Source organism: Oreochromis aureus, linkage group 3 (genome assembly GCF_013358895.1).
Source record: "Oreochromis aureus strain Israel breed Guangdong linkage group 3, ZZ_aureus, whole genome shotgun sequence".
Taxonomy (NCBI): domain Eukaryota; kingdom Metazoa; phylum Chordata; class Actinopteri; order Cichliformes; family Cichlidae; genus Oreochromis; species Oreochromis aureus.
This window is the reverse complement of record NC_052944.1, coordinates 67,109,737-67,137,696: the sequence shown is the minus strand read 5'-3', so window position 1 is coordinate 67,137,696 and position 27,960 is coordinate 67,109,737. Positions and strand designations below refer to the sequence as shown.

The 27,960-nt window shown below is 40.3% G+C and overlaps 1 protein-coding gene and 1 long non-coding RNA gene across 2 annotated transcripts; one reads left to right on the top strand and one right to left on the bottom strand.

Annotated features, from left to right (window-relative positions):
- Window positions 1–136: 136 nt before the first annotated feature.
- Window positions 137–21,051, top strand: LOC116333500 (NXPE family member 3-like). The gene is made up of 7 exons (XM_039607916.1): window positions 137–249; window positions 948–1,116; window positions 4,714–5,163; window positions 18,207–18,496; window positions 19,224–19,294; window positions 20,172–20,378; window positions 20,461–21,051. The coding sequence occupies exons 2-7, from the start codon at window positions 997–999 to the stop codon at window positions 21,012–21,014; spliced, it is 1,692 nt and encodes a 563-aa protein (XP_039463850.1). The 5' UTR covers window positions 137–249; window positions 948–996; the 3' UTR covers window positions 21,015–21,051.
- Window positions 5,085–11,677, bottom strand: LOC120437381. The gene is made up of 3 exons (XR_005611073.1): window positions 10,593–11,677; window positions 9,300–9,420; window positions 5,085–5,138 (listed from the first exon to the last, which is right to left on the bottom strand). It is a non-coding gene; the product is annotated as an uncharacterized LOC120437381 (long non-coding RNA).
- Window positions 21,052–27,960: the final 6,909 nt, after the last annotated feature.

Sequence of the window (27,960 nt, the reverse complement as noted above, 5' to 3'; positions counted from 1 at the left end):
ATGCAACTTTTTCTAGTTTGAGTTTTGTGTTTTAGTTAACCCAGCCTTGTGTTTCATAGGCGGGACTTTTCCTGGGTTCCCGCCCCTTTTCCACATATCTGACATACCTGGAGGTAATTGCCGGAGCTCACCAGTTGACAGTCTGGTCACCTACGTTTACTGCTTGAAGTGGCTTTGCTAGATCGCTGAACAAACCACAGATCTTTAAGTGGGCTCTCTCATTTGCTGCTTTGCTCTGCCTTCATCTTTGTAAGTACCTTAACTTTGCATCTTCTGCTTGGAATCTGGGCTTCACTGACTGAACTTCTTGCCTTTGCTTTGTTAACTGTGATAAGTGCAATACTCTTTTTCTCTAAGTGCAATACTCTTTTTCTGAAAAAGTTGTATTTTTTACTCAGTTGTATAAAGCATTTGCATTCTATTTTTATCCTATTGTATATTTTATTCTATTTATTCTACTGTATATAGTATTTTATTTTACTTATTTCTATTCTATTCTTATTGTATTCTAATTTTGCTATATAACTTTTGCACTGTCCACTTCCTGCTGTGACAAAACAAATTTCCCACGTGTGGGACTAATAAAGGTTATCTTATCTTATTTTGTAAATGAACTTGTTAAACCTTTCACCAGAGTCCTGTGTTCAAGTCCCACCCATCTGTTGGCATTGACAGTATTCCTTGTCAAGTGGACTATAAGCCCACTGTAAAATAATTATAATAAAGTGTGACTCCGTGGAAGCAAAACACAAAGAAACACAGACACATATAAATTACTGTATATTACTTCATTTGTGTAAGAGAGGGAGAGACAATGTTATGCATCATATTGCATTTTCTGCATGGCCTAACATAAAAAACATGAAACTCACATGTTTTTGTATTTTTATTTGACTGGATTATTCAGCTGAATGACATGACCATTTTTATTTGTTCACGTCTTGCAGATGACATCATCACTGTACTACACCGCAGGCAAGTGGCTGTTCTCCAACCATGAAGGTTCAAGTCTGTAAAAGTCAGGTCTGCACTGGCCTTCCAAAGTGTGGCTGCATCTTCCTCTTCTTGGCTATATTTGTATGCATCTTGATAATATATATCATGGACATTCTGGCGGTGAGGACTTGGCTTTAATTATTTATTTATTCATTTTATTACACATACAACAAGACACAAAACAATTCAAGAACTTAGGAACAGCACACCTGAGAGCATTTCCGATTCACGTGTACTTGTGTGTGTGTGTGGGCCAAAAACATAGTTAAGTAGTTAATGTAGACCTGGGGGAAGGGCAGGAATTTGTAAAATGTCTGCTTCCATTAACCCTTTAAAGCTGGTCAGAGCGGGCACGCTCCGTTTTGCGTAACTATTTTTAAATCTCTGTAGAACCGGAACCACGTAAGCTAGCGCAATAATTTTTTTTGCATATGAAACCGGAGGAGTTGTACTTACATCTTATGCCATCAGCTTGTCCTAGGTCACGGTTTCCTTCCACATATGGCTTTGCAAAAATTGCATAAAAACCACTTGCAGCAACAAAAACATTATATTCCAGAAACAGGCTTTGCCGATCCGATCAGCTGTTCGTAACACTTCCTAGGTTGGAATAGAGGTCAGCGCGAACTATCACATGTCCGACATTACCTGCCCAAAACCGGAAGTGACGTCATTTTCGCAGAAAATTTAGTTTTTTACTTATACGCCTTATAAGCCTGTACAGGTGTTTTTAAAAGTCATGTTTGACTTCATGCTTTTCTGAATAGTTTCTGGGATGCTTATGACTCAAATTACACTGCTTTAACCCTTTAAAGCCGGTCGGAGCGGGCACGCTCCATTTTGCATAACTATTTTTAAATCCCGGTAGCACTGCAACCACGTAAGCTAGCACAATAATTTTTTTTTGCATATGAAACCGGAGGAGTTGTACTTACAAATTATGCCATCAGCTTGTCCTAGGTCACAGTTTCCTTCCACATATAGCTTTGCAAAAACTGCATAAAAAGCGCTTGCAGCAACAAAAACATAATATTCCAGAAACACGCTTTGCCGATCCGATCAGCTGTTCATAACACTTCCTACGTCCATCATCGTGAACTATCACATGTCCGCCATGACCTGCCCGAAACCGGAAGTGACGTCATTTTGCGGAAATGTAGTTTTTTACTATCGGGGCCTTGTGTTTTTAAAAGTTATGTTTGACTTTATAACTTTCTGTGTCGTTTCTGGGATGCTTAGGACTCATATTGCACTGCTGGAAATAGTTTATTTTGATGCATATGCTGTTTTTTTTTTTCAAATTTGCATTATAATATTTATTTTTGTTTTTTCTACAGTATATAAAAATTGGTGTATCTCAAAAATAAAACTATGGAGACACTCAGAATAAATTTGCTGTTGCTGTCAACTATTTTTTAGCAACTTTTTTGTATTTAAAGTTTTGAGGGATAAACCTCTTAAATTTCTCTAAGTAGAAATATATAAAAACAAAAAACAAAAATGATTTTCAATTTTTTTGTAGTTTATTGCACCTTTTTGCAATTTATGTAGTTACTATGGACTTGATGCATACATATTATTAAAATTTGGGCTATAACAGTTGTATCGATGTATAGCAACTTGAAATGCTCCCAGAAATGGCACTGCAGCATGTAAAAATATAAAGCTCTGGCGGACTTGGTTCTATGGTAGGTCTTAAAGGGTTAAAAGCTACAGGTGCCGAAATGACATAGAATGACGTCCATCAGGAGCCCTGATGGTTTGGGGTCAAGGTCAGCACTATTACTGTCACTATCGATGTGCTGTTTTTATTTCACTTATTTAAACAAACATTACTGTAATATAACACAATATTACAGTAATGTGTGTTAAATAAATAATATCACCTATAATCATGCATGTATAATCACAATCATACATAATTTTTATCTCGCCCTTAGTGTTTTGGTCTAGACAGCTCAAAATGTGATGTCCACATTTTGTGTATATATATATATATATATATATATATATATATATATATATATATATATATATATATATATATATATATATATATATATATATATATCTCCATAGGTCCCTCATCCTATTCATGTAACCCCTTCCCCCAGGGTTACTTGCGTAGTACCCTGCTGGGGTAAAAGGCTGGCCAAAGGAGGAGATAGAAGCCACTGACATAAAGACAAGAGAGCTCCTGACCATGCATGGAGGGTTTCACCCCAAGTCCAGCACACTGAGGCTGTACGCTAAGCGGAAGGAAGGGGCCGGGACTGGTGAATGTCAGCACCACAGTCCAGGATGAGACAAGAAACATCCACGAATACATCACGAAGATGGCCCCAACTGACAGCGTGCTCAGTGAATACCTCAGGCAGCAGAAACCCAAGAAAGAGGAGGAAGGCGAGGAACCATCATGGAAGGACAGGGCCCTGCACGGTATGTACCACCGGCAGATAGAGGAGGTGGCTGATATCCAGAAATCCTACCAGTGGCTGGACAAAGCTGGACTGAAAGACAGCACAGAGGCACTAATCATGGCAGCACAAGAACAAGCTCTGAGCACAAGATCCATAGAGGCTGGGGTCTATCACACCAGGCAAGACCCCAGGTGCAGGCTGTGTAAAGATGCCCCAGAGACAATCCAGCACATAACAGCAGGGTGCAAGATGCTAGCAGGCAAGGCATACATGGAACGCCATAACCAAGTGGCCGGCATAGTGTACAGGAACATCTGTGCCGAGTATAACCTGGAAGTCCCGAGGTCAAAATGGGAGATGCCCCAAGGGTGATGGAGAATGACCGAGCTAAGATCCTGTGGGACTTCCAGATACAGACGGACAAAATGGTGGTGGCTAACCAACCGGACATAGTGTAGACAAACAGAAGAAGACGGCCGTAGTGATCGATGTAGCGGTTCCGAATGACAGCAACATCAGGAAGAAGGAACACGAGAAGCTGGAGAAATACCAAGGGCTCAGAGAAGAGCTCGAGAGGATGTGGAGGGTGAAGGTAACGGTGGTCCCCGTGGTAATCGGAGCAGTAGGTGCAGTGACTCCCAAGCTAGGCGAGTGGCTCCAGCAGATCCCGGGAACAACATCGGAGATCTCTGTCCAGAAGAGTGCAGTCCTGGGAACAGCTAAGATACTGCGCAGGACCCTCAAGCTCCCAGGCCTCTGGTAGAGGACCCGAGCTTGAAGGATAAACCGCCCACAGGGGCGAGATGGGTGTTTTTTTTGTTTGTTTGTTTTTATTGTAGGCATTGTAGCATTTTATTTATATATTATATATACATTATTATATAATAACGTATATACAAAAAAAAAAAATATATATATATATATACAAAAATCTTTAGGAAAATGAATACCGGTAAATTAAATTGTGTTAAATATCTATGAAATTTACTCCTGTAGGTAATACATTTTAAAATGTAAAATTTTGACTTTGAAATAACACTCTTGTTCCATTATCATAACTCTGATAATGGAACAAGCTCACATTTTTGAATTGGATTATTTTGTACATGTTCGTTTTGTGATTCACATATTCTTTTGAATACAGAGGCGCCATGCATCACACATTTGCATTAACTCATAGACTAGCAAATGCAATGGCAATACGAATCCTTCATTATGCAATTAACGACTAAAAATGAAGCAGACTTAAATTGTCTGATGTATTTTTGTTGTTGTCTTTAATCTCTCTCTTTTCCAGTTCTTGAAGAAAGCGAACACCATCGTCATCATCCCAAGTGTTTCCCCGTTCACCACACCTTCTGAGATGCATTACAACTGTAAATTCCAACCATTTTCTGGTACAGATGCTCATGAAGAACACCTCCTACTACAGTCCATTGCTTGGCCTGAAACTCCACCATTACCATCACCTGTGTCCATGAACAGAACCAGTGATCCAGCACACAGCACCTTCACCATTCTTCCAGGGAGAGAAGGGGAACAGTGGCATATTGGGGATAAGCTGGAGGTTCTGATCAAAATTCATGACTTCCAGGGCCATCCAAAGAATTGTGGGGGAGATGTCTTACTCGCTCGTCTGCACAACCCAACTCTTGATGCAGGTGTGGCAGGGCAAATCGTGGATCATCTCAATGGCTCCTACTCTGCTTTGTTCTTTTTACTCTGGGAAGGAAGTGCACAGGTTGAGGTGATGTTAAAATTTATCATTTTTATGCTGATCATAAGGGTTGATAATCTTATATTCAACTTGCCCTTCTGTTTTTTGGAACAGTGGAACCTTTAGAGAAAAGCAGACTTAGCATTTCTCGACACTTAACTGCAGAGAATTATCTACATAACTGTGACTAACTGCAGATTTAGCAGCTATATACAGCTATCAAGGCTAGGTTAGCGGGGTTAGGTTAACCCTCTGGGGTCCAGGGTATAATTAGCTGTTTTTGACTACTTTTGATTTTACCTCTATATTTCACCTTTAAAAACTGTTTATCTTGCCTTGTTTGGTATTATTATTTTCAGCACAACCTCAAATAACTGAAATTTGAGGGGTTTTTTTTTTTCATTTTGGTATACTATATTAGCACAATTGATCTAAATCCAGACAAAAAATCAAAATCCCAGTAGAAAAAAGTTAAATTTTTTACTGTAAAACCTACAAACATGTTTAACGAATCATTTTCATAACTTGAAATGCAAATAGAAATTGTACCTTTCTAAAAATTATGCACAAGTTTTGCAAACCACAAGGTTATATGGTGTTATTTACCTAAAAATGCAGCCAAGGCCTCAGGCGTTTTTTATGTAACCATTTGAATCTATTTACAGAACAATCAGGTGTGCTACATCAAATAAGAAGGCACACAAATTATTTGTGCCAGTCCCAAAACATTGTTTGTGTTCAGTATAAGACAGAGGAGAACAGCACAGGCCTAAACCCTGCAGGTCTGACTGCAGGAGGTGCATTAGTCCAGTTTTCCATGTGGGAACAGCGTTTACACTGGAATCTGCCTTTGACGGCTTTTTTTTTTGGAGCAAATGTGACATTCAGCAGTATAACTGACACACAATACAAAACAATAACTACACAACACACTAACTATAGTCTCCAAACACGCTAAACGTCACTAATGTCTCACATATGAAAACTCGTTCTCTCTTTCTTTCGCTCGCCCGCTTTCCGTTGCAGGTGTCACTCCTAAATCTGCCCCCTCTTCCCAAACAACCAAATGTCACATGTCGCCATATCATTTTTTTGATTGGCTGACATGGTAAAGTTTAACACCAATAGGGAAGGGGTGTTTTTTCTTTTTCTTTTTTCACTGGAGAGTGTTTGCTAGCGCTGTCCATAGAAAACGCTGTTTTTACCGTTCTTCCCGCTGTAAACACCACAGTTCTATTCAGAAAAAAACATTGCGTGTATTTTTTATCATAACTCTGGTTTTACGTGGCCCATCGACACAATTCAAAAACTGGTATGTAGTTTGAAGTCTGCACTTTCGACCCAAGTTAAAATGGAGACTCTGCATCTCGTCGCTGTGTCGTCTTAAATTGGTCATGTGATTGTGACGCGCCGTCGACCCCAGAGGGTTAACTGGAAACACTAAATTGACCATAGGTGTGAATCCAGGAGTGAATGTGAGCACGAATGGTTGTCTCTGTCTATGTGTTAGCCCAGCGACAGACTGGTGACCTGTCCAGGGTGCACCTTGCCTCTCGCCGTAAGACAGCTAGGATAGACTCCAGCGCCCCCCATGACCCTGAAAAGGATAAGTGGAAGTGAATGGATGGATGGATATCCAGGCAATTAATCAGAATCAGAACCAGAATACTTTATTAATTCCTAAGGAAATCGTGTATCATTAAAAATTCATTCCAGTTTCAAACTGACTTTGTAATGTTTTAAGTTGACTTGTTTTAAAATTAATAATAAATAAATAATAAATAAAAACTTATTTCCCACATACCTGATACTATGCTAAAAGATTGATGCCAAAAATTCTTAATGAAGGCATTCAAAATGATGACAAATTCCTTGAATTTAGATTATTAGTATAATGGGAATTTTAAAGATCAGACTGGTATTTGATAATTACAGTGCACTTTAAAGTTTCTTGAGCATGCAAATATTTGCGTATTGGCACTAAGCTACAATCTGGTGATTGAGAAAGAAGATAATATGAAAATAAGAAAACGTGAATTTCCCAGATTGACAACTTCAGAATGCCATCACAAGAAAGTCATCCCTAAAGACTGACATGTTTTTTGGCTTCAGTTGCTAAAATACATGTTAATGACAACTGTACAGTACTGTGCAAAAGTCTTAAGCCACCCTTCGTTTTGTTTTTGTAGTGTAATTCCAGAAGCACTTTGTTAGTCATTAATACCATTACCTCACATAAACTAGGAAAATTATCTACATAACTGTGACTAAAGACCTAACTTTCTGCTCCTTAATTCAAATAAAACTGAGGTTATTATACTCGGCCCTAAAAATCTTAGAAATATGGTATCTGTATATATCCTGTCTCAGAGTAATGCTGAAAAAACTAGTTCATGCATTTATTACTTCCAGGCTGGACTACTGTAATTCTTTATTATCAGGAAGTCCTAAAAACTCCCTGAAAAGTCTTCAGCTGATCCAAAATGCTGCAGCAAGAGTCCTGACAGGGACTAGAAAGAGAGAGCAGATTTCTCCTGTTTTGGCTTCCCTTCATTGGCTTCCTGTTAAATCCAGAATTGAATTCAAAATCCTGCTCCTCAGATACAAGGTCTTAAATAATCAGGCCCCATCTTATCTTAATGACCTTGTAGTACCATATCACCCTATTAGAGCACTTCGCTCTCGCTCTGCAGGCTTACTTGTTGTTCCTAGAGTATTTAAAAGTAGAATGGGAGGGAGAGCCTTCAGTTTTCAGGCCCCTCTTCTGTGGAACCAGCTTCCAGTTTGGATTCAGGAGACAGACACTATCTCTACTTTCAAGATTAGGCTTAAAACTTTCCTTTTTGGTAAAGCATATAGTTAGGGCTGGACCAGGTGACCCTGAATCCTCCCTTAGTTATTCTGCAATAGACGTAGGGGCGATCGTGGCTCAACAGTTGGGAGTTTGCCTTGTAATTGGAACGTAGCTGGTTCGAGCCCCGGCTTGGACAGTCTTGGTCGTTGTGTCCTTGGGCAAGACACTTCACCCGTCACCTACTGGTGGTGGTCAGAGGGCCCGGTGGCGCCAGTGTCCGGCAGCCTCGCCTCTGTCAATGCGCCCCAGGGTGGCTGTGGCTACAATGTAGCTTCCCATCACCAATGGGTGGATGACTGGATGTGTAAAGTGCTTTGGGGTCCATAGGGACTAGAAAAGCGCTATATAAATACAGGCCATTTTACCATTTACGTAGGCTGCTGGGGGATTGAGTTTTTCCTTTCCAGTCACCTTTCTCACTCACTATGTGTTAATAGACCTCTCTTCATTAAATCATATCTGTTATTAATCTCTGTCTCTCTTCCACAGCATGTCTTTATCCTGTTTTCCTTCTCTCACCCCAACCGGTCGCAGCAGATGGCCCCGCCCCTCCCTGAGCCTGGTTCTGCCGGAGGTTTCTTCCTGTTAAAAGGGAGTTTTTCCTTCCCACTGTCGCCAAAGTGCTTGCTCATAGGGGGTCATATGATTGTTGGGTTTTTCTCAGTATCTATTATTGTACAATCTACTGTAGAATATAAAGCGCCTTGAGGCGACTCTTGTTGTAGTTTGGCGCTACATAAATAACATTGAATTGAATTGAATTGGATTAAATTAGTGTCCACCCAGACATGGTTTGTTTTTGTTCCTACTGGCACTGTTTACTTTTGCCAGCATGTAATCTGAATAGATTACTTGCCACTAGGGCAGGGCAATTTGGCCAAAAGTATTTATTACGATATATATTTGAAAATTTGTGATAACGATACAACTGATGATATAATAGATGTGAGACAATATACTTTACAACAACTTTATTAGTACAAAAACCCCATCAATTTCTTTTTCACTTAACCTCTGGGGTCACCGGATGCGCCGGTGCGTCAAAATCACATGACATGGGTCGAAAGTGCGGACTTCAAACTACATACCAGTTTTGAATTGTGTCGATGGGTCAGGTAAAACGAGAGTTATGATAAAAAATACACGCAATGTTTTTTTCTGAACAAAACAGTGGTGTTTACAGCGGGAAGAACAGTACAGTTTTCTACAGACAGCGCTAGGAAACACTCTCCCTTTGTAGTGAAAAAGACAAAGAAAAGGAAAAAAAACTTACATAGATAGAACTTACATACATACAACTTACAATACTTACATAGTCTGAAATCAGACTTAAATTACTCCCTCTGTTCATTTTCCTCACATCATATCTAGTGGTTGGCCTCAGATTCCACAGCGTACTGAGAGTCCGAGGTCAACTGACATAGTTTCACCTGCTAAATACACAGAAAATCTTGTTAAAAGCCACACAATTTGCACACAATAATGTTCCCCTTTAAGCACTTTAACATACTTAAATTTAGCATAAGATATAAACACGTTATAACAATGTGTCATCATTAAATTATAAATTTCTTGTCCAACTCTGCACTTCTGAACAGACCTGACCACTTTATTTAATTGTCCTGTTACTTTACCATTATATATTTCACCAATTAATCCTCCTCAGTCTCTGCTATATTTCCTCTCTTGAAAGCCTCTCACACACAGCCACACACAAAGCTTCTTTCTCACCACTCATTTTAGCTAATTAGCATACTGAGTCATATCTCAGGACTCACCGTGACAAGAGAAAGGCATATTTAAACCTCACCACACTGTTAAATTATTTTATTTTCTTCCTAGAGTAATCACTTGTTTTATTCAATCGCCACAAGAGCACTTCCAATTCACTATTTTAAAACTACTTTAAGCTTTTAATCACTTTTCATTTTCACCAATGTCACTCCCTTGTCATGGAACTTCCTAAGTCATTCCTCAACTTCAGGGTTTAAGTGTGCTAAATTCACACTATTTTAACACTGATAAACAGACTCACATGCTCAACATGCTGTCTAATCCTCATGAGCTCTCTTGTATTTCTAAGGTTAATGCATTTTCTCTTTGTGTGTGTGATTTTGTATATATTTCTTTTGCAGTGTTTTAGACTCCTTCACAATTTTCCCACTTAAGCAGTCAGTTTCTCTTCCCCAAGTTTGCAAACCCAAATTTTGATTTCCCACCTTAAATAACAGCATTCCTTGTCTTCAGCCAGTTCAACCAGAAACTTGGCCTGAACGTTTCCAGTGATGTTAACCTATAACTTTCTTCCGACTGCTGCATGTGGAAAATTGATCCAGGTCTGCTTTGCACCTAAAATGACAAACTTAGACATTTTCATTATTATCATGAGTGCTTAAACAGCCCACTTCTCTCTCTCCGGCCAGAAATACCAATTTATTTTATGTATTTACATTGATAGTGTAGGCGTGTTCTTCATTGCGTTTATGTGGTCATGTCAATCTCACATCTGATTCTTTCCAAAAATAATTTCACATGTAACAATTTGTATATGTGTGTTTTCTATTCATTAATGTAATTGTTAGTTAATTTCTCTCTTTATTTTTACCTTTTTTGTTTCCCTCTTTGTTGTGATGTGGTGGACATTTCTAAACTTTCATGAGTTCAGCCTTCAATCCAATTTTCCCATATGCATTCACTATATGACGTCCAGGTTCACGTCTCTCACTGTTCTCATAGTTTCCTGTGGGGCCTCACAGATCAACACAGGCCCAACTCAGCTGTTTCTTCTTCTCTGTTACTTCTCTCTTGATCTTTTCAGTCTTTTCTTTTAGGTTAACTCCCAGCATGGCAAATATCACATCCAGTGCCTTCAAACAGTCATGTCACTTGTCAAGTTTCCAGCTTGCAATTCAAAACTCATGTTCCATCAGTGGTATTCATACATGCTGCTGCTTGACCCTTCAGTGTTATAGGTCAGTTGCACTGTCTTTTGCCTGCTGTTAATTCTTCAAGTCCACGATGTTCTGTCGGTCTTCATCAGGAGATTAACTGTCCTTTGAGCTTCTTCTCAGGGTCGGGACAAAGTGAGAGGTCAAGCTGTAAAATTTTAGCCAAAACCTGGCCTGTTTTCCTCCCAATTCTGTTAATCTATCATTTTGCCGCTTTACTCAAGATTTCAGGTTGAGGGAAGTCCACCTGTATTAACACACTAAAGCATTTAATTAATTTCATTTTATCACTTTTTCTTAACACATTCCTTCCTAAGTCTCTCTCTGGTCTCACACTACACACATCAGCCAGTTTCCTTTTATGGGCATGCAAAGTTCCTGTCACACACACTACTTCCTCTCTCACACACACAGCCATGCAGACTCATATTTTTCTGTTTCTCTCTTTCCTGTTTCTACAGACTAATCAAACTCTTGTTTTTTATATTTACAGTCTATAAACCCTCTGTACTTCTGCTAAGTCTTGATCTAAAAACAATACACCCTTATTTCACACACACACTTTTAAATATACTAAGCTCTCTGGTTTTGCAAGCATTCACATCACAATCTTCAGCGTGCTCAGCAGAGTTCTTTCAGACATCGGGACAATTAACAATTTTCCACACATATCACCATTCTTTCAGTTCAGTTTTGTAACATTCACACAATACTTTCATCAGCATATTACGCACCTCCCTAAACTTCGATAGTCTCACACACACCGCTTTTCTCTCAAAACAATGTGCACCTTTAAACATTCATCCAAATGACAATTTTACACTTCACTTATACATTCACACATTTATATATATATAACAAAAGACTGCCACTGAGTGCCAAGATAAATTATTTCCATTACCATATTACCTCTTCAAAACCGATATTATTCACCATTTCCATATCACAATTTCCAAACCTCAGTACCGGTACACTTAACTTTTTCCTTGATTAATTTAAAAGCCTCTAAGCCCAGGTCCAACCTTGCTGGTCAATCAACCCGCTTTGGGAATGCCCTCACCTATAGCGGTCAAATTTCTAGGCCCTATGATAATTTAAAAGTGGTCCCCCGTGAGTTGACCGGAAACCCCACTCCTGGGCGCTTTCGAATCCCGTCTGCGCCATTAAGCTTTACTTAAGGTTTACCTGTCAATCACGTTCGAACGGGACCACCCAGGTCCAACCCTGTCGGTCAAACTGTGCAAGAAAAGTGGTACTTGACCACTGATTATTAACGACTGTCCCTATCTGTCGCAGGTATCACCCGGATGACCCTGTCGTCAAGAGGAAATTGCAGCGCGTCCGCCGCAAGATTGAGCCATCACACTCAGAACATTTTGCACCCATAGGAAGTCCAACTTCCCATCCTAAAATTTATTTAAATATATTTAAAAGCACCACTGTGGGGATTCCACAGCTGAATTATCTGGTGCCTGAGTCCAACCAATCCCTTAACCAAATATTTTAACCTAATATCTCTTTTCTTGGCTGACGTAACATACACACACATAACACACCAACTTCAAACAACAATTAAAAATCCACCCCAGTATTAACAACAATGAGCTTTCATCAAATATCCCCAAACTTCACTTTTCTTTATTTCTAATTACCCAAAATGATCCTGGACATGTCACCTGAAATCTACTTAACAGATTTTACAATTACGTTTAATTTCCACTACTGAGCCAGTTTAATGGTAACAATCATCAATTTGGTGGACAACTAATTTAGAATTCATCCAATGTGGACAATTTTCAACAGGCTTGTGCGCTTACTTTTACTCTTTTAGACAGGTCTGTTGTCCACCTCGTATCAGATCGTACCTCAAGTTCCAAATTAGTCCCCTCAGCTGCACAAGAATCCGGGTCACTGGCACCAAGTATTAAATCCCAGTTCTTTTGTATTCTTTACGGCCAAAAAGGACACGGCTCAAAAGTGGTCTTATTACTTTAAAATGATCTTTAATTTTACATATCTGGATATGGAGACCTGGACACAACACACACAACCCCACGCGTCTGAAACACAAACGGAAGCCTAGTTACTTATATACTCGCTCTCACGTCACATCACACTTTAAGTTTCGATCAAACAGTCTAGTTGGTTTCACTTTCTGGTCCTATGCTCTGCAAAAGTATGCAGTTTCCTGTCAGCCTGCAACCTAGTTTTACACTGAAATCTGGGCCTCTCATAAAACACACTAATCACCATTCAGATTATATATTTTATTTCCTAACAGTGCATTAAAGCTATATAAAAATGTAACAGTGCAAATGCAAATTCCTTGCTGACAGTTTAACCAAAAGGCACTTCCAGTGGAAATGGGCTGACATTTTTTGATATACCTTTATTAGTCCCACAAGGGGAAATTTCATGTTAAGGCTGCCGACCTATTGCACGCAATGGCGGCGCCATCTTACCCTCCGACCATACATACATTACACAAAAACATCACATGGGGAAGACAGGTCAGAGAGGTATAACAATGGAAAATGCACCACATGAGGAAAGATAAGGAGAAAAAATACCCCCCCCCCCCAGATTGAGCTTCAATAGGGAGATCAGTTTGAGAACAGAAAAAAAAAACCCACCTCTGCACATAGCACATGACAAAACTCTTAATACACCAAAGAAACACATGACAAGCAACAGGGGTGGGTAAAGGGTGAGAGACAGCCGATGTAGACAGTACATCCGGGCTTGCAGCCTATGCGCTGGTCTCCTTGATCCACCGTCAGCATCGGAAGGGAATAAGTGTCGAAGGCGTTTGGAGGGGGGAGGGGGGATGAGTGTATGTCTGCATGTGTATATGTCTGTGTGCGTGTGTGTGTATGTGTCCAGAGTTCAGCTGAGACAGTGTCCTTCGCCATGCCAGGCTAAGTAAACAGTCTTCCAGCCAACCCAGGTGGCCTTGCATAGAATGGGAAGAACAGTCTAAAAACAGTTCATTATCAGGGTGTTGTTGTTCAGCTCCAGCCTAGAGACCGCAGCTGGCGCCGAAGGGGTATCCACATGAAGTGATTGTGGTTTTTACTTTAGTGCGAACAACTCATATGAATTTCAAAGCTGTTCTAACAGTCCGACACTGGTCTCTCAATCTCCCGTTGGAGAGCCATGAGCTTCTCCATGATGTTATCAGACTTACGCTCGTTGGTGTTGTCATTCTTGTGCTCAGAGAGCCGATTTCTGAGAACACACGACCACAGTGCGCTTCTCCAAGATGTGATCCAATTTGCGCTCAAAGATGTTATTCCGAGTGAGCCCCTCTAAGATGTAATCCAGTTTTCACTCAGGTCTTATTCTGAGTATTCAACGCAGCCGTAAGCTTCTCCAAGATCTTATCCGTGCTGCACTCAATGAGCCCATTTTGAGAAACTCACACCTTGTCCCATCATTTCAATCCCAGCGGGCAGCCTTGTGGGGGTTTGAACAGCCAGTTCCGCTTCCTTAATTCTTCGATAAGCCAGGGCCAAGCCAGCTCCAATCAGCAATAACCCTGTTATCATTGTTCTGAATAGGTATCTCCAAAAGTTGATTCTGTTCATCTGGACGTAGCGTTTTGTGGGAGAAAAGTTTCGTCACTCATCCAAGTGACTTCTTCAGTCTCAGCTGACTGCAGGTTTCCCCAAATCTTATAAACAGTACATTTGCATAATGACTGAAACCAGCCCACTGAAGGAACAATGGGCTGGGAGGTCAGTTCCTTAATCATAATTATGCAAATTCTCATGACCATTGATCAACAACCACTGACCAAAACCCACTGATCAATGGCCATGAGTACCATTCACAGAGAGTTGAGGAATGGCTGCAATCACAGCATTGTAAGATGGCGAAAGATGCACCCTTAGGCCCCCTCCTCGATTCAGAGATGGTCTTTCCCTTTTCACGTAAATGGATCGGCTGGAGCTTTCTTTAGGTGCCTTCCTAGCTTTGACAAAAGTCCAGCTGGGATAACCACATTTACTCAGGGCCTTCTTGATGTGCTGTTCTTCTGCCTCCCTGGCCGCTGTGTCAGTGGGGATGGTGTTCGCTCTGTGTTGTAGCGTCCTGATGACACCCAGTTTGTGCTCCAGTGGATGATGAGAGTCAAACCTTAGGTACTGATCCGTATGTGTAGGTTTATGGTAAATGTCGGCTTTTAGATGTCCCCCATTACTGATGGAAATCTCACAGTCTAAGAAGGCTAACCTGCCAGTTTTCATATTCTCCCTGGTGAATTTGATGTGTCAGTCCACTGAGTTAATGTGATCCGTGAATTGTGGTACGTCCTGAGATTTGATTTTCACCCAGGTGTCATCCACATATCTGAACCAATGGCTTGGTGGTGTTCCAGGGTAGGATAGCAAAGCTCTCTTTTCCACTTCTTCCATGTACAAATTGGCCACGATGGGTGAAACTGGGGAGCCCATGGCACACCCATGTTTCTGCCTGTAGAACTGACCCTTGTATGTGAAGTAGGTGGAATGAAGACACAGTTCCAAAAGCAAACACACTTGGTCGATGATGAGAGTGGTCCTGTTGCTGAGGTTGGTGTCATCCTGTAATCTCTTACGGACTACCTCCAACGCTTCCGTGACTGGGATGCAAGTGAAGAGAGATGTAACGTCGTACGAGACCATGGTTTCATCTGCCTCCATAATGACATCTCTCACCTTCTCAACAAAATCCAGGGTGTTCTGGATGTGGTGTTCAGAGCTGCCCACCAGGGGGTTGAGGATTGAAGCCAGAAACTTGGAGATGTTATAGGTGACCGAGTTGATCATGCAGACAATCGGTCTTAAAGGTGCACCCTGTTTATGTATTTTCGGTAAACCATACAGACTTGGTGTAGACTCCCCTGGGTACAGCCTGTGGTATGAGGTCCGGTCAATAGCCTTGTCTTGTTCTAACTGCTTCAGACAGTCTATCACCCTCTTCCTGTAGTCACTTCCTGGGTCTCGTTTCAGGGGCTCATAAGTATTTTCATCACTGAGTAGTGACAAAATCTTCTTTCTGGTTTAGCAATACTGTGCACCTACCCTTGTCTGCCGGAAGGATGATAATCTTGTTGTCATCACTAAGTGATGTGAGTGCCTTCCTCTCCTCCATGGTGATGTACTGTACTGTTTGTAATGTACTGTTTATAAGATTTGGGGAAACCTGCAGTCAGCTGAGACTGAAGAAGTCACTTGGATGAGTGACGAAACGTTTCTCCCACAAAACGCTACATCCAGATGAACAGAATCAACTTTTGGAGATTTACTTTCCTGGATGATTGAGAATGCATCAAGACGTTCCGAATAGGTAGATATCTTCAGCACTCAGGCTCACCCAAGCCCAAACTTCTCGTTGAGAAAGGGGTGTCAATTGCATTCAGGGACCAGTAGATCAAATCTATAATTCTCTTTTACGTTGTAGAGAACAGACTGTGAGAAAGTGTTCCAGGGAAAAGTAATACAAAAAACACAAGACTAGACAAGGACACAACAGGCTAAGCAGGGAAGCTAAGGGAGAGGAGGAGGAGGAGAGGAGAAAAGTACGACCGCCTTCGTCAAGAGCAAGAGCAAACAAAGCAGTCAGATAAGTCAGACTTTACTCAGCTCATTCTTCTTGCTTCCTAGTGGTGTGCGGATCGATATTGAAATATTGATTCTTCCAATACCAGTAATTTATGTTCTAGAATCGATTCTCATATTAAAATATCTATATTTTACTACTCTGGGGTAAATTTGTAGTTTGTCCCATTAAAAGGAACACAGTGGAAAGAAACTATATCATTCGGATCGTCTAAATTGGAAGGAACTACTTCCTCTTGCGCTTTTCATAGTCATATGTGAAACACGGCTGTATAAATGTGTCGCAGCCACTGGCGTCATGCACTCACAACAGTGGCTGAGCGTAAACGGAGTCATTTGTGCAGGTATTTTACCTCCACAAACAGCTAAGACGTGGTTTGCATTACATATGGCAAGACAGTGAGGTGTTGTGGCAACATCACTGACCTCGTCAAACACCTCAGAGTAAATCATATCACAGAATATGATGAGCTTATGTTGAGGCAAACTGAAGAGGAGGAGAGGGACAGGTGCTGCTAGGGCAAGACAGACATCTCTCGCGGAGTCCTTTAGTGCTGCAGGCAGGCAACGTGCTCAAATAGCACACAACTTCAGGTTTTTGTTTCTATAGTATTATTCTGCATTATTAAGCAATAAGAACAAGTAGTCTGATGTCCTGTAATCATTATGAAGCTATATTACTATATTATTATTACAATTACATAATGTCATTATATATTGTATTATGAATTGCAATGAAACATTAAGTTTTTGTACAAAGTATCGGATCAGTATCGTCGATGCCACCCTGAATTTTACTTGGTATCGGATGGGAACTGAAATCAGTGGTATCGCATATCACTATTGCTTCCTCCACTTCTGTACCATTGATTCATTAATCCTGAATTCTCTCACAGCTCCTCTATTCGGATGTTCTACTGTGCGACTGATAGCCTTGAGTTTAAAATCCGCTTCATACACGTCTCTTAACAGGTGCCTTTTTGGGGTCCTTATACACACGCAATACGGTGATATTATGTTGAAGCACAGTATGCATTACTCCGCGAGACTCCTGACTACGGTAGCCATAATGCTCCGACAATCCATCAAGCGGTGCGGCTTCGTAGCTTCCCAAAGTCGCATACTAAAACATTTTTGACAGATTTTGAGTACCACATAAAACCTATTTGAGGTCAGTAAGCACAACCAGAATACATAAGGTGCACTGTCGAGTTTTGAGAAAATTAAAGGCTTTTAAGAGCACCTTAAAGTTCGAAAAATATGGTAATAACGATGGCCCGCTTGCGTGTTCTACAAAAAAAATGTGCTTTGGTGGGTATCTGATGGACAAAAACCAAACTAGTTCCACATCATGAAAGTTGCAGCATTTTTACAAACCAGTTCCTCTTAATCTGTTTCATTCAACGATCCGCTTTTGCCCTTTTCATTCTCCGTTGCCACCATGCTTTTTCCGCCATGTATGTATGAAAACAAAGGCACTGCGCATGCACATTTTAGCCATATTCTATTGTAATATTTAATTTTTGCCTAACATTATACCGGCATACCGTGAACGGTATGATATGGCCCAGACCTACTTGCCACCAACACCAAAGTGTGTATTACAAGGTTCTTCATATGCATATAATCTATGAGACCGGGTTACCAGACTTTGATTCTTGGTCCTACCAGGTGACACTGGTTCACCCCAGTGAGGCAGTCACAGAACTTCGCAGACTGAACATAGAACAGCCCGACAGGATGCGCTTCGTGAGCCAGTTCCGCTCAGGCTCAGTTACTGAAACTACCAAATGTCACGTATGCTTGCGTCCAACCCAGCAGCCTGTGTGCAACTACACTGACCTCCAAACAGGTGAGCCGTGGTTCTGCTACAAGCCAAAGAATCTGAGTTGTGATGCCAGGATCCTCCACTTAAGGGCTGGATATCAGCAAATCACAGCAATGGACCAGCTCTTTCAGAGGTGAGAATTACTTCTGGGTCCTTGGTGAAACATTTTTTTTTTTATTAAAGTCCATCTGGACGTAGCGTTTTCAGTGGGAGAAACGTCTCGTCACTCATCCAAGTGACTTCTTCAGTCTCAGCTGACTGCAGGTTTCCCCAATCTTATAAACAGTACATTTGCATAATGACTGAAACCAGCCCACTGATCAATGGCCATGAGTACCATTCACAGTAATTATGATTAAAGAACTGACCTCCCAGTCCATTGTTCCTTCAGTGGGCTAGTTTCAGTCATCATAAAAATGTACTCGTCTTGATGCATTCTCAATCATCCAGGAAAGTAAATCTCCAGAAGTTGAATCTGTTCATCTGGACGTAGCGTTTTGTGGGAGAAACGTTTCGTCACTCATCCAAGTGACTTCTTCAGTCTCAGCTGACTGCATGTTTCCCCAAATCTTATAAACAGTACAATTCATTATGGAGATTTACTTACCTGGATGATTGAACATGTATCAAGACGACTCTCGAATGATGATTATCACTCATCAACCTGTCTTTCCAGAAACGTAAAAATCCAACCTCATATTTTACAAGGTTTCCCCCCCATAGATTTGAGGTAACTGTTGATTTGTATTAATGGTGAATAACTTACTGTTCACTATATCTTTCTTTAATGTTTAGTAGTGTTTAATCCAATCTGATTTGTTGCCTGCTGTGTTACATAAAATTGTGTGTGCTTGCTTCAGAGGTGTCAATATGAAAGTCTCCATTCCAGCTTCAGGACCTGCCGGTGTCACTGTTTTGCCCAAGAAGAAAGGTAAAGTCACTTTTGACAACAATCATTTATATCTAAATTGAAAGAGGATGTGCTGCAGATTGTGAGCAGTTGACAGCTATAAAAATTAAACGGCTCTATTACATTTACTACCTTGTTCCAGACAGTAGATACCTGTGGAAAGATGTGTCAAGGCTACTGTAAGCTAAGTGGTGGTAGCATAGAATATTTGGGTGGCAGTGTAACATGTGGACTTCTGTTTAGATTGTCCATAACATGTGGATAAAATTAACGGCTGCTATTCCCCAAAATAAAGAGGTCTATTATAACAATAAATGGTATGATTACAAAGTTGTAATAAGTGGACAGTAAAACATGAAAATCTTTCCTAATTAAAATTAGATTAATCTCCCTTGAATGTTGTCTTCTCACCATCAACAGTATTATTGACATTAGGGGCAAAGGAATCCACAAGCTCAGAAATACAGAACAGACACCAAAACACTAGTAACCATGAACAATAGAAGAAAAAGACTAATAAACAATAATGCAAAATAAAAAAAAAACTGTGCCCAGGCCCAGGACCGTAACATTTTCTCTGTACACACATTCAAGTCTGTGACAAAATTGCAAAGCGCACAATGCATGTGATGAGACTTCCATTTGTAATGTGTAAAACTTTATTTGGAGTCAGTTACATGTGCACCAGTCTTCAAATCACTAGTACACTACATTTGGACTGACTTGTAGGTGACTAAAACATTTTCAAACAATCTGACCATCTTAGTGTGTCTAGAAAACCACACTGACCAGACTTGTTACGAAATTAAATTAGAACAAACATTTTAAGAGACATCAGTGCACTTATAAGCTTAAACAAACATACAATTCTTTCTTTTCTTGTTTGTCCTCTTCTCAGATAATTCAGAGGAGAGCAGCAATAGTGTTGGACCTGGACCCTCTGGCTATTACTACCAGGGTGTGTGGAAAGCACTAGATGACACCACAGTTCATCAATTCAACACTCCATCAGCCATCACTCAGTGTCTGAAAGGAAAGGTGGTTCACTTGTATGGAGACTCCACCATCAGGCAGTGGTTTGAATACTTTATTGCAACAGTACGAGGTATCTGACCCACAAACCTTTTTGACACCAATTTAATTTTTTCTACTCTGCAGCTTAATGTATTCCTCTCTAATACTTTCAGATCTCAAGGAGTTTAACTTGCATAGTGAGAAGAAAGTTGGACCTTTTATCGCTCTGAACTATGAAAACAACATCATTGTGACTTACCGTGTGCACGGGCCTCCTCTCCATTTTACCAAAGTGCCAACCAGCGAGTTGCGTTATATTGCCAACGAGTTAGACAGTGTGACTGGAGGTAGAAACACCGTTGTAGTTATTGGCATCTGGGCACACTTCTGCACTTTCCCCACTGAGATCTACATCCGACGGTTGCAGAGCATTCGGAGGGCAGTGGTGCGGCTTCTGTCCAGGGCTCCAGATACACTGGTTGTTATTCGGACTGGAAACCCCAAAGCTTTGAAACTTCATGAAGTACTAACTAACAGCGACTGGTACTCACTGCAGAGAGACAAAGTGCTCAGAGCCATGTTTAAAGGACTGAATGTCAATCTGGTGGATGCCTGGGAGATGGTCTTAGCCCATCACCTGCCACATCAGCTCCACCCACAATTCCCCATTATTAAGAACATGATTAACGTTCTCTTGTCCTACATATGCCCTCAAAAGGATGGCTAGATTATTAACAGGCCAGCCACAGATGAGACTGACTACATTCTTTTTTTAGTACTAATTCTGGGTGGCAAAACAGCAATCATGTTTTTTCATCATGAACATGATGGAGTGCAGCTATAGAAAGGGTGGGTGGGTATATACTCTGCATCATTGGGTTATCAAGCAGTATTCCATGATGTACCGAAACTCCATGTCCATGCCAACTCTCACACGTACAAACACACATTTATTTTTAAATTCACTAAACAAAAATAATTATTAATTGTTAACCCTTTAAAGCCGGTCGGAGCGGCACGCTCCGCTTTTATGTAACTATTTTTAAATCTCGGTAGCGCTGTAACCATGTAAGCTAGCGCAATAATTTTTTTGCATATGAAACCGGAGGAGTTGTACTTACATCTTATGCCATCAACTTGTCATGGTTTCCTTCCACACATGGCTTTGCAAAATTGCATAAAAGCACTTGCAGCAACAAAAACATAATATTCCAGAAAACGCTTTACCGATCCAATCAGCTGTTCATAACACGCCCCACGTCCATCAGTGCGAACTATCGCATGTCTGCCATGACCTGCCCGAAACCGGAAGTGACATGATTTTGTGGAAATGTAGGCTTTTGGGTTTTTTGGTTTTTTTTACCATCGGGGCCTTATAAGCTTATACTGTTGTTTTTAAAAGTTATGTTTGACTTTATGACTTTCTGCGTCGTTTCTGTGATGCTTAGGACTCAAATTCCACTGCTGGAAATAGTTTATTTATATATATCCTGTTTTTGGGAAATTTGCATTATAATATTTATTTTGTTTTTCCTGCAGTATATGAAAATTCAAAATAAAACTATGAAGACACTCAAAATAAATTTCCTGTGGTGGGAAACTATTTTGTGCAACTTTTTGTATTTGCAGTTTTGAGGATAAGCCTCTTAAATTTCTCTAAGTAGAAATATATTAAAAAAAAAAAAAAAAAAAAAAAGATTTTCAATTTTTTTTGTAGTTTATTGCACTTCTTTTCAATTTATGTAGTTACTATGGACTTAATGCATACATATTATTAAAATTTGGGCTATAACAGTTGTATTGATGTATAGCAACTTGAAATGCTCCCAGAAATGGCACTACAGCATGTAAAAATATAAAGCTCTGGCGGACTTAGTTCTATGGTAGGTCTTAAAGGGTTAATTTACATGAATGAAAGGTTAAACTTAGTTTTACTCTGCCACTTACTAATGATTCTTTTGTTCATTGAGTCCAATGACAAGCAGCAGGGAATATATTTGGGGGAGGGGTGTATTTGCAGCGCTCAGTAACTGTTAAAAATATTTTGGGAGTCTTTGCTTTTTAATGGTCAAAAGTGAAGGATCTAAGCAAAAGAGTCAGATGAAGTACTCAATAGCCCTAAATACAAAAATCACTGTGACTAGGTAAAACAGCTAGCATAGCATGTGCCTCGGGATTGCTTTTTTAGTTAGTGCAGAAATTTTCTTCAAGAAACCAGTACAGTATTCAAAAATATTTTCAGTTTAATTTAACTGTTGTAATTTGTTGGTTTGTTTGTTATTTAGTTGATCTTCTGGTTTATGGGGATAATTTCTTATAAGTGAGGAAAGTTATAAAGATTCAGATTTTGTGTGTGTGTGTTGGTGTGTGTGTGTGTGTGTGCGTCTGTGTGTTGGGGATGCAGTGAACTGTATTCATGGTACTGAATGTTCAAATATAATGGATGTTCTATGTTAAGAATGAATGAAAATGCAATGAATGGATGTCTAAATATGAGAAGCGACATGTGAGATGAGCATTGCAGAAGATTGGATTTGATGCCTGCACTGTAAAATCTAATTAGTTCACAGAACTCAAAAAACTATGCAAACTTGTTGCCTGAAAAAAAAAATGAGTAAAGTTTTACTTAAGATGTGTAACTGCTCCTGAAGGTTTTTCATGTTCGAAGTAGAATAAGGGGCCATGCTCCAACTGATGTTTAGCCAGTATTTTAATCTTCTTTTCACCAGCAAACACCGTGAGAAACTATGATGAAATGATCAATGAAAACACGGATATTACATCAGCAGAACAAAATTACAACTCAAATAAAACATCCACACAAAGTAAATGCACCAACATACCGTGTGCGCCTTTCTACTGAACATTCATGAGAAATTGTAGTCCATATCTTCCATATTTCCATCTTTTACACAAGCCAGCATTCTCTTTCTGGCTTGAGCCTTCAGTCTCTGGTGACATGTGCGCTTAATTGAACATCACCCCAAAGCATGTGCACACAAAGCGCCACACTCAGGTCCACCAGTAGGTGGCGACAACACAACACGAATCCAGATTAAACACCAAATTTTGAACATTGCAATCACATAATAATTACATTTCAATGCGACAGCTACACTGCCACCAAAATTACAAAGGATTTCTATTTACATGAGTTAAACAAAATTAAATCCTGTAATTTTTAATAAATTGACAATCAAACATCAACTTATGTTACAAAAAATCACTTCTTAAATAAACTTATAGATCACATATTATGTTTGTGTTCTTAACCCTTGTACTACTTCACTGTAGTTTAGACCCTTTAACTAGTACCACTAGTTTCTGAACTGGTCTCTCAAGAAAAGAGACTTGTTTCAAACGTTCACCTTTCTTTCCCAGATCCTTTTGCCCACCCTTGCCAATTTCCACTCATTTCTTGGAATATTGTCCTCCTTTAAAATCACTACATCTCCAACCTGTACATTTTGTTTAGGAGTATGCCATCGTTGTCTTAAACTAATGCTGGTTAGGTATTCCTTGCGCCACCTGCTCCAGAACAACTCTGTTAAATATTGCACCCTCCGCCAACTCTTCCTGGCGTACAAATCTTCTCTTACAAATCTACCAGGAGGCGGAAGTGGCACAGACTCTTTCATTGTGAGCAAATGATTAGGCGTCAAAGGCTCAGCACTGTTGGGGTCGTTGATCGTATCAGTAGTGAGTGGACGATGGTTCAAAATTGACATGGCCTCGTAGAAGAAAGTTCTCAATGAGGTTTCATCTAACCTTCCTGTAGTTGGAGCTGGGACAGAACTCATAACATTCCTAACAGTGCGGATCTGTCGTTCCCAAATGCCTCCTCTGTGACTAGCTTCAGGAACATTCATTTGAAAGTCACACTGGTTTTAGCTAGATAAGTAGAAATCATCTCCTTGTCTAATTCCAATAGACCCTTCTTGAACTCGTTCTTAGCTCCGACAAAATTTGTCCCTTGGTCAGAACGAATCTGTCTGACTGTGCCTCTGATTGCTACGAAGCATCTTAAAGCGTTTATAAATGCGTCAGTGGAAAGATCTTCCAACATCTCAATGTGTGCGGCTCTCGAGCTTAAACACGTAAACAACAGGCCATACCTCTTCCATTCCCTTTGACCTTGTTTCGTATAGAAGGGCCGAAAACATCAACTCCAGTGTAGGTGAATGGGGCGAAGGATCCACTCTGTCAAATGGTAAGTCAGCCATGCGTTGTTCTCCAGCTGGCCCACGCACTTTTCTACAATTGACACACCCTTTAATGTATTTGGCCACTACCTTACTGCCACCGATGATCCAATAGCCACTTTCCTGAGTTTGTTGAGAGTTTGGCCTCGGCCTTGGTGCTGTGTTTTCTTGTGACAGTGGTCAAGAACGAGTTGTGTGACAATGCCTTCCTTTGGAAGGATTACTGGATGATTTAATGCAAATGATGCTGAAGACTTTCTCAACCTTCCTCCAACCCTAAGCAAGTTGTCTACCAAAATAGGATCGAGTTGATACATTTTATGAGTTTTTGGTAGTCCAGCTGAGTTTTGACTGAACCATTTGAGCTCTTCTTTAAAGGCTTCCTCTGTGCTGCCTGGAAGAGTACAAAAGCAGCCATTTGTCTTTCTTCTACACTAATGGGTCCTGACTTATCTCTCCTTGCAAGTCTTTTAATTCTTGCCACAACGTTAAGAGCTGTATCCCAATTGGAAAATCTTGAGAACCTCTCAAGAAAGCTGTTTTCTTCAAGGGCATTTGTCTTCAGGACCTTTACTTCTGGGTCCCCAACAAGAAGATCAGGGAATGTTGGTTTGTGACAATTTCCCTTTCCCATAGGAATTTAGGTCCAGTGAGCCAATTCGAGCTTAGCAGATCTGCCACCTTGAGGCCCCTAGATGCGTGATCAGCTGGATTTTGATCAGATTCAATGTAAAACCATTGCTTTGGATCAGTAGAGTCTCTTATTTTCTGAACTCGATTTGCCACAAAGGCATGAAAGCGACGAGCATCATTTTTTATGTATCCAAGCGTCACTTTAGAATCTGTCCAGAAAAACTCCTCGTCAATTTTCCGCCGAGCTCTGACCTGAGGAAGTTACTTACAGCTGCAGAAACTGCAGCTGCAGTGAGCTCAAGGCGTGGGATAGTGATTATTCTTGTGGGTGCCACTCTGGCTTTACCCATGACCAGTGCACAATGCATGTTCTAATCAGCAACAATCCTGATGTATGAACATTGTCCATAGCCACTGCTGCTGGCATCCGAAAAATGATGCAGCTCAATTTTTTTTTGACCTTGCCAAGTTCTCAGGAACAAGGCATCTTGATATTTCAATCCGTTTTAGATTCTCCAAGTCACCGAGCCATGCTTTCCATTTGGTCTCTAGTGCTGGGGAATAGGTTCATCCCATCCCACTCCGCGTTTGCACATTTCCTGGAGTCCTTGTTTTCCTGTCAAAATGTGGTGAGAGAAATCCTAATGGGTCATACACACTAGCAACTGTTGCTAGAATTCCTCGGCGTGTGGCTGGCCTTTCTTTGAGGGCTACACTGAATGGGAACACATCAACCTCTATGTTCCACTTTGCTCCCAGCACACTTTGCATTTGAATTACAGAGTAGGCATGAGGGGCATGAACACTTTGTGAGGTCTGGATGAATTTACCTTCACAGTGAGGAGGTGCAGTGCTCTGAGGAACTTGGGTGCATGGAGGACTGCTAAGTGGTTTAGGAGCTGACTGAAAGACAAAGTACTCCTTACTTCACAATTTCTTATTTCAGCATTCATTTTTGATTCCTCTTCAGCATATACATTGTATTCTGCCTGAATGACCTCAAGATCTCTTTGATTTTCCAATATTTTCAATTACTCTTGTTGAGCTAATATCTCCTTTCTCCGGGCAGATATTTCCATTTCTCTGTTTATTTCAGCTTGCTTTGATGCCAGTCGTGCTGCTGCCTCTGCTTTCCTTGCAGATACATGACTTCCTTGCTGACTATGGCTGTGCTGGCGATTTCTTCCAGCTCTAGACACAGTTGAGCCATAAATTGATTCTGCACCTTCTCTTTGGAGTAATTGAAGGAGTGATTCTTTTACAGCTACTGCATCAAACTCTTTGTCAACATCTATGTAACGCCTTTTCAGAAGTATCATCATTTCAGCAGAAACTGAAGTACAGCTATCCATCTTTCTTCTCATATTTTGAGATGGTGTAGTCAGTGCACGTAAAGCCACATAATCTTGCTGTAGGTCCAACTCACATTTTTCTACTGACTTGATCATTTCAGCCAATTCTGCTTTAGAACATTTTTCTTTAAGTTTGGACCTAGTGAGCTGAATTTCTGCCTTAAAGTTTAAATATGTTGACATAAACTTTCGTTCTTTGCTTGTTATCTCTGTCTGTTTAAACTCACGCATTTTTTCCTGTTAGTTGCCTTTGACGATCTGTGCGTCTCACCTCTGCGTCAGGTTTAGATGATGGCTGAGGCAGCCCTATTTTGTGTATTTCAAGGTCTGCATGAATTTCTCCTATGCGTGCTTCAACTTCTTCTCTTTCTGCATCTTCAAGTTCAGTTTCTAATTTCTTTTCTAACTGTGCCTTTTCATCTTCTAAGGCTATAAGTATTTGCTCAAGGATATGAGTTTCTTGTGTACTCTGCTCCATTACAATGTTTTGAACCAACAACTTAGAACAATAAAAGGAAACTTAACCAGAGTACACTACCTTAAATATCAAACATTAGCACAGTAATACACTTTCAATAAATGAACAAATGTACAATATCTACACCATACAATTTTCTTTTTGGCTTTTTCTTAGATCTCTTTATGCAGTTCAAACGTTTCGCTGATGTAAGAACTCACCATCTACTCTTCCACATGTGGGCTGTCGTCTTGGAAGCATGGCGTGCAGGGCTCTGGCTGCTCGCTCCGTAACAGGCCACGTTTTTCACTGTAACTGCTCCTGAAGGTTTTTCATATTCGAAGTAGAATAAAGGGCAATGCTCCAACTGATGTTTAGCCAGTATTTTAATCTTCTTTTCACCAGCAAACACCGTGAGAAACTATGGTGAAATGATCAATGAAAAACACGGATATTACATCAGCAGAACAAAAATTACAACTCAAATAAAACATCCACACAAAGTAAATGCACCAACATACCGTAGCGCCTTTCTACTGAACATTCATGAGAAATTGTAGTCCATATCTTCCATATTTCCACCTTTTACACAAGCCAGCATTCTCTTTCTGGCTCGAGCCTTCAGTCTCTGGTGACATGTGCGCTTAATTGAACATCACCCCAAAGCGTGCGCACACAAAGCGCCACACTCAGGTCCACCAGTAGGTGGCGACAACACAACACGAATCCAGATTAAACACCAAATTTTGAACATTGCAATCACATAATAATTACATTTCAATGCGACAGCTACAAGATGATTAAGCTAGGAAACTCATTTTGAGTATACCTTACAGCCTCATTAGTTCCCAGAACTAAAAAAAAAACTATCTGAATTTGTTGCCTGAAAAAAATTGAGTAAAGTTTTACTTAAGATAATTAAGTTAGGGCAACTTACTCATTTTGAGTACACTGTACAACCTCGTTAGTTCCCAGAACTCAAAAAACTAAGCAAACTCATTGCCTCAAAAAATTGAGTAGTTTACTTAA

Bases quoted from the DNA above. Each gene is read 5' to 3' on its own strand.
- LOC116333500 (XM_039607916.1), top strand. From the start codon at position 997: ATGAAGGTTCAAGTCTGTAAAAGTCAGGTCTGCACTGGCCTTCCAAAG. The intron at 18,497-19,223 runs GTGAGAATTACT...TGCTTGCTTCAG, and splicing joins ATGGACCAGCTCTTTCAGAG to AGGTGTCAATATGAAAGTCT. The intron at 20,379-20,460 runs GTATCTGACCCA...TAATACTTTCAG, and splicing joins CTTTATTGCAACAGTACGAG to ATCTCAAGGAGTTTAACTTG.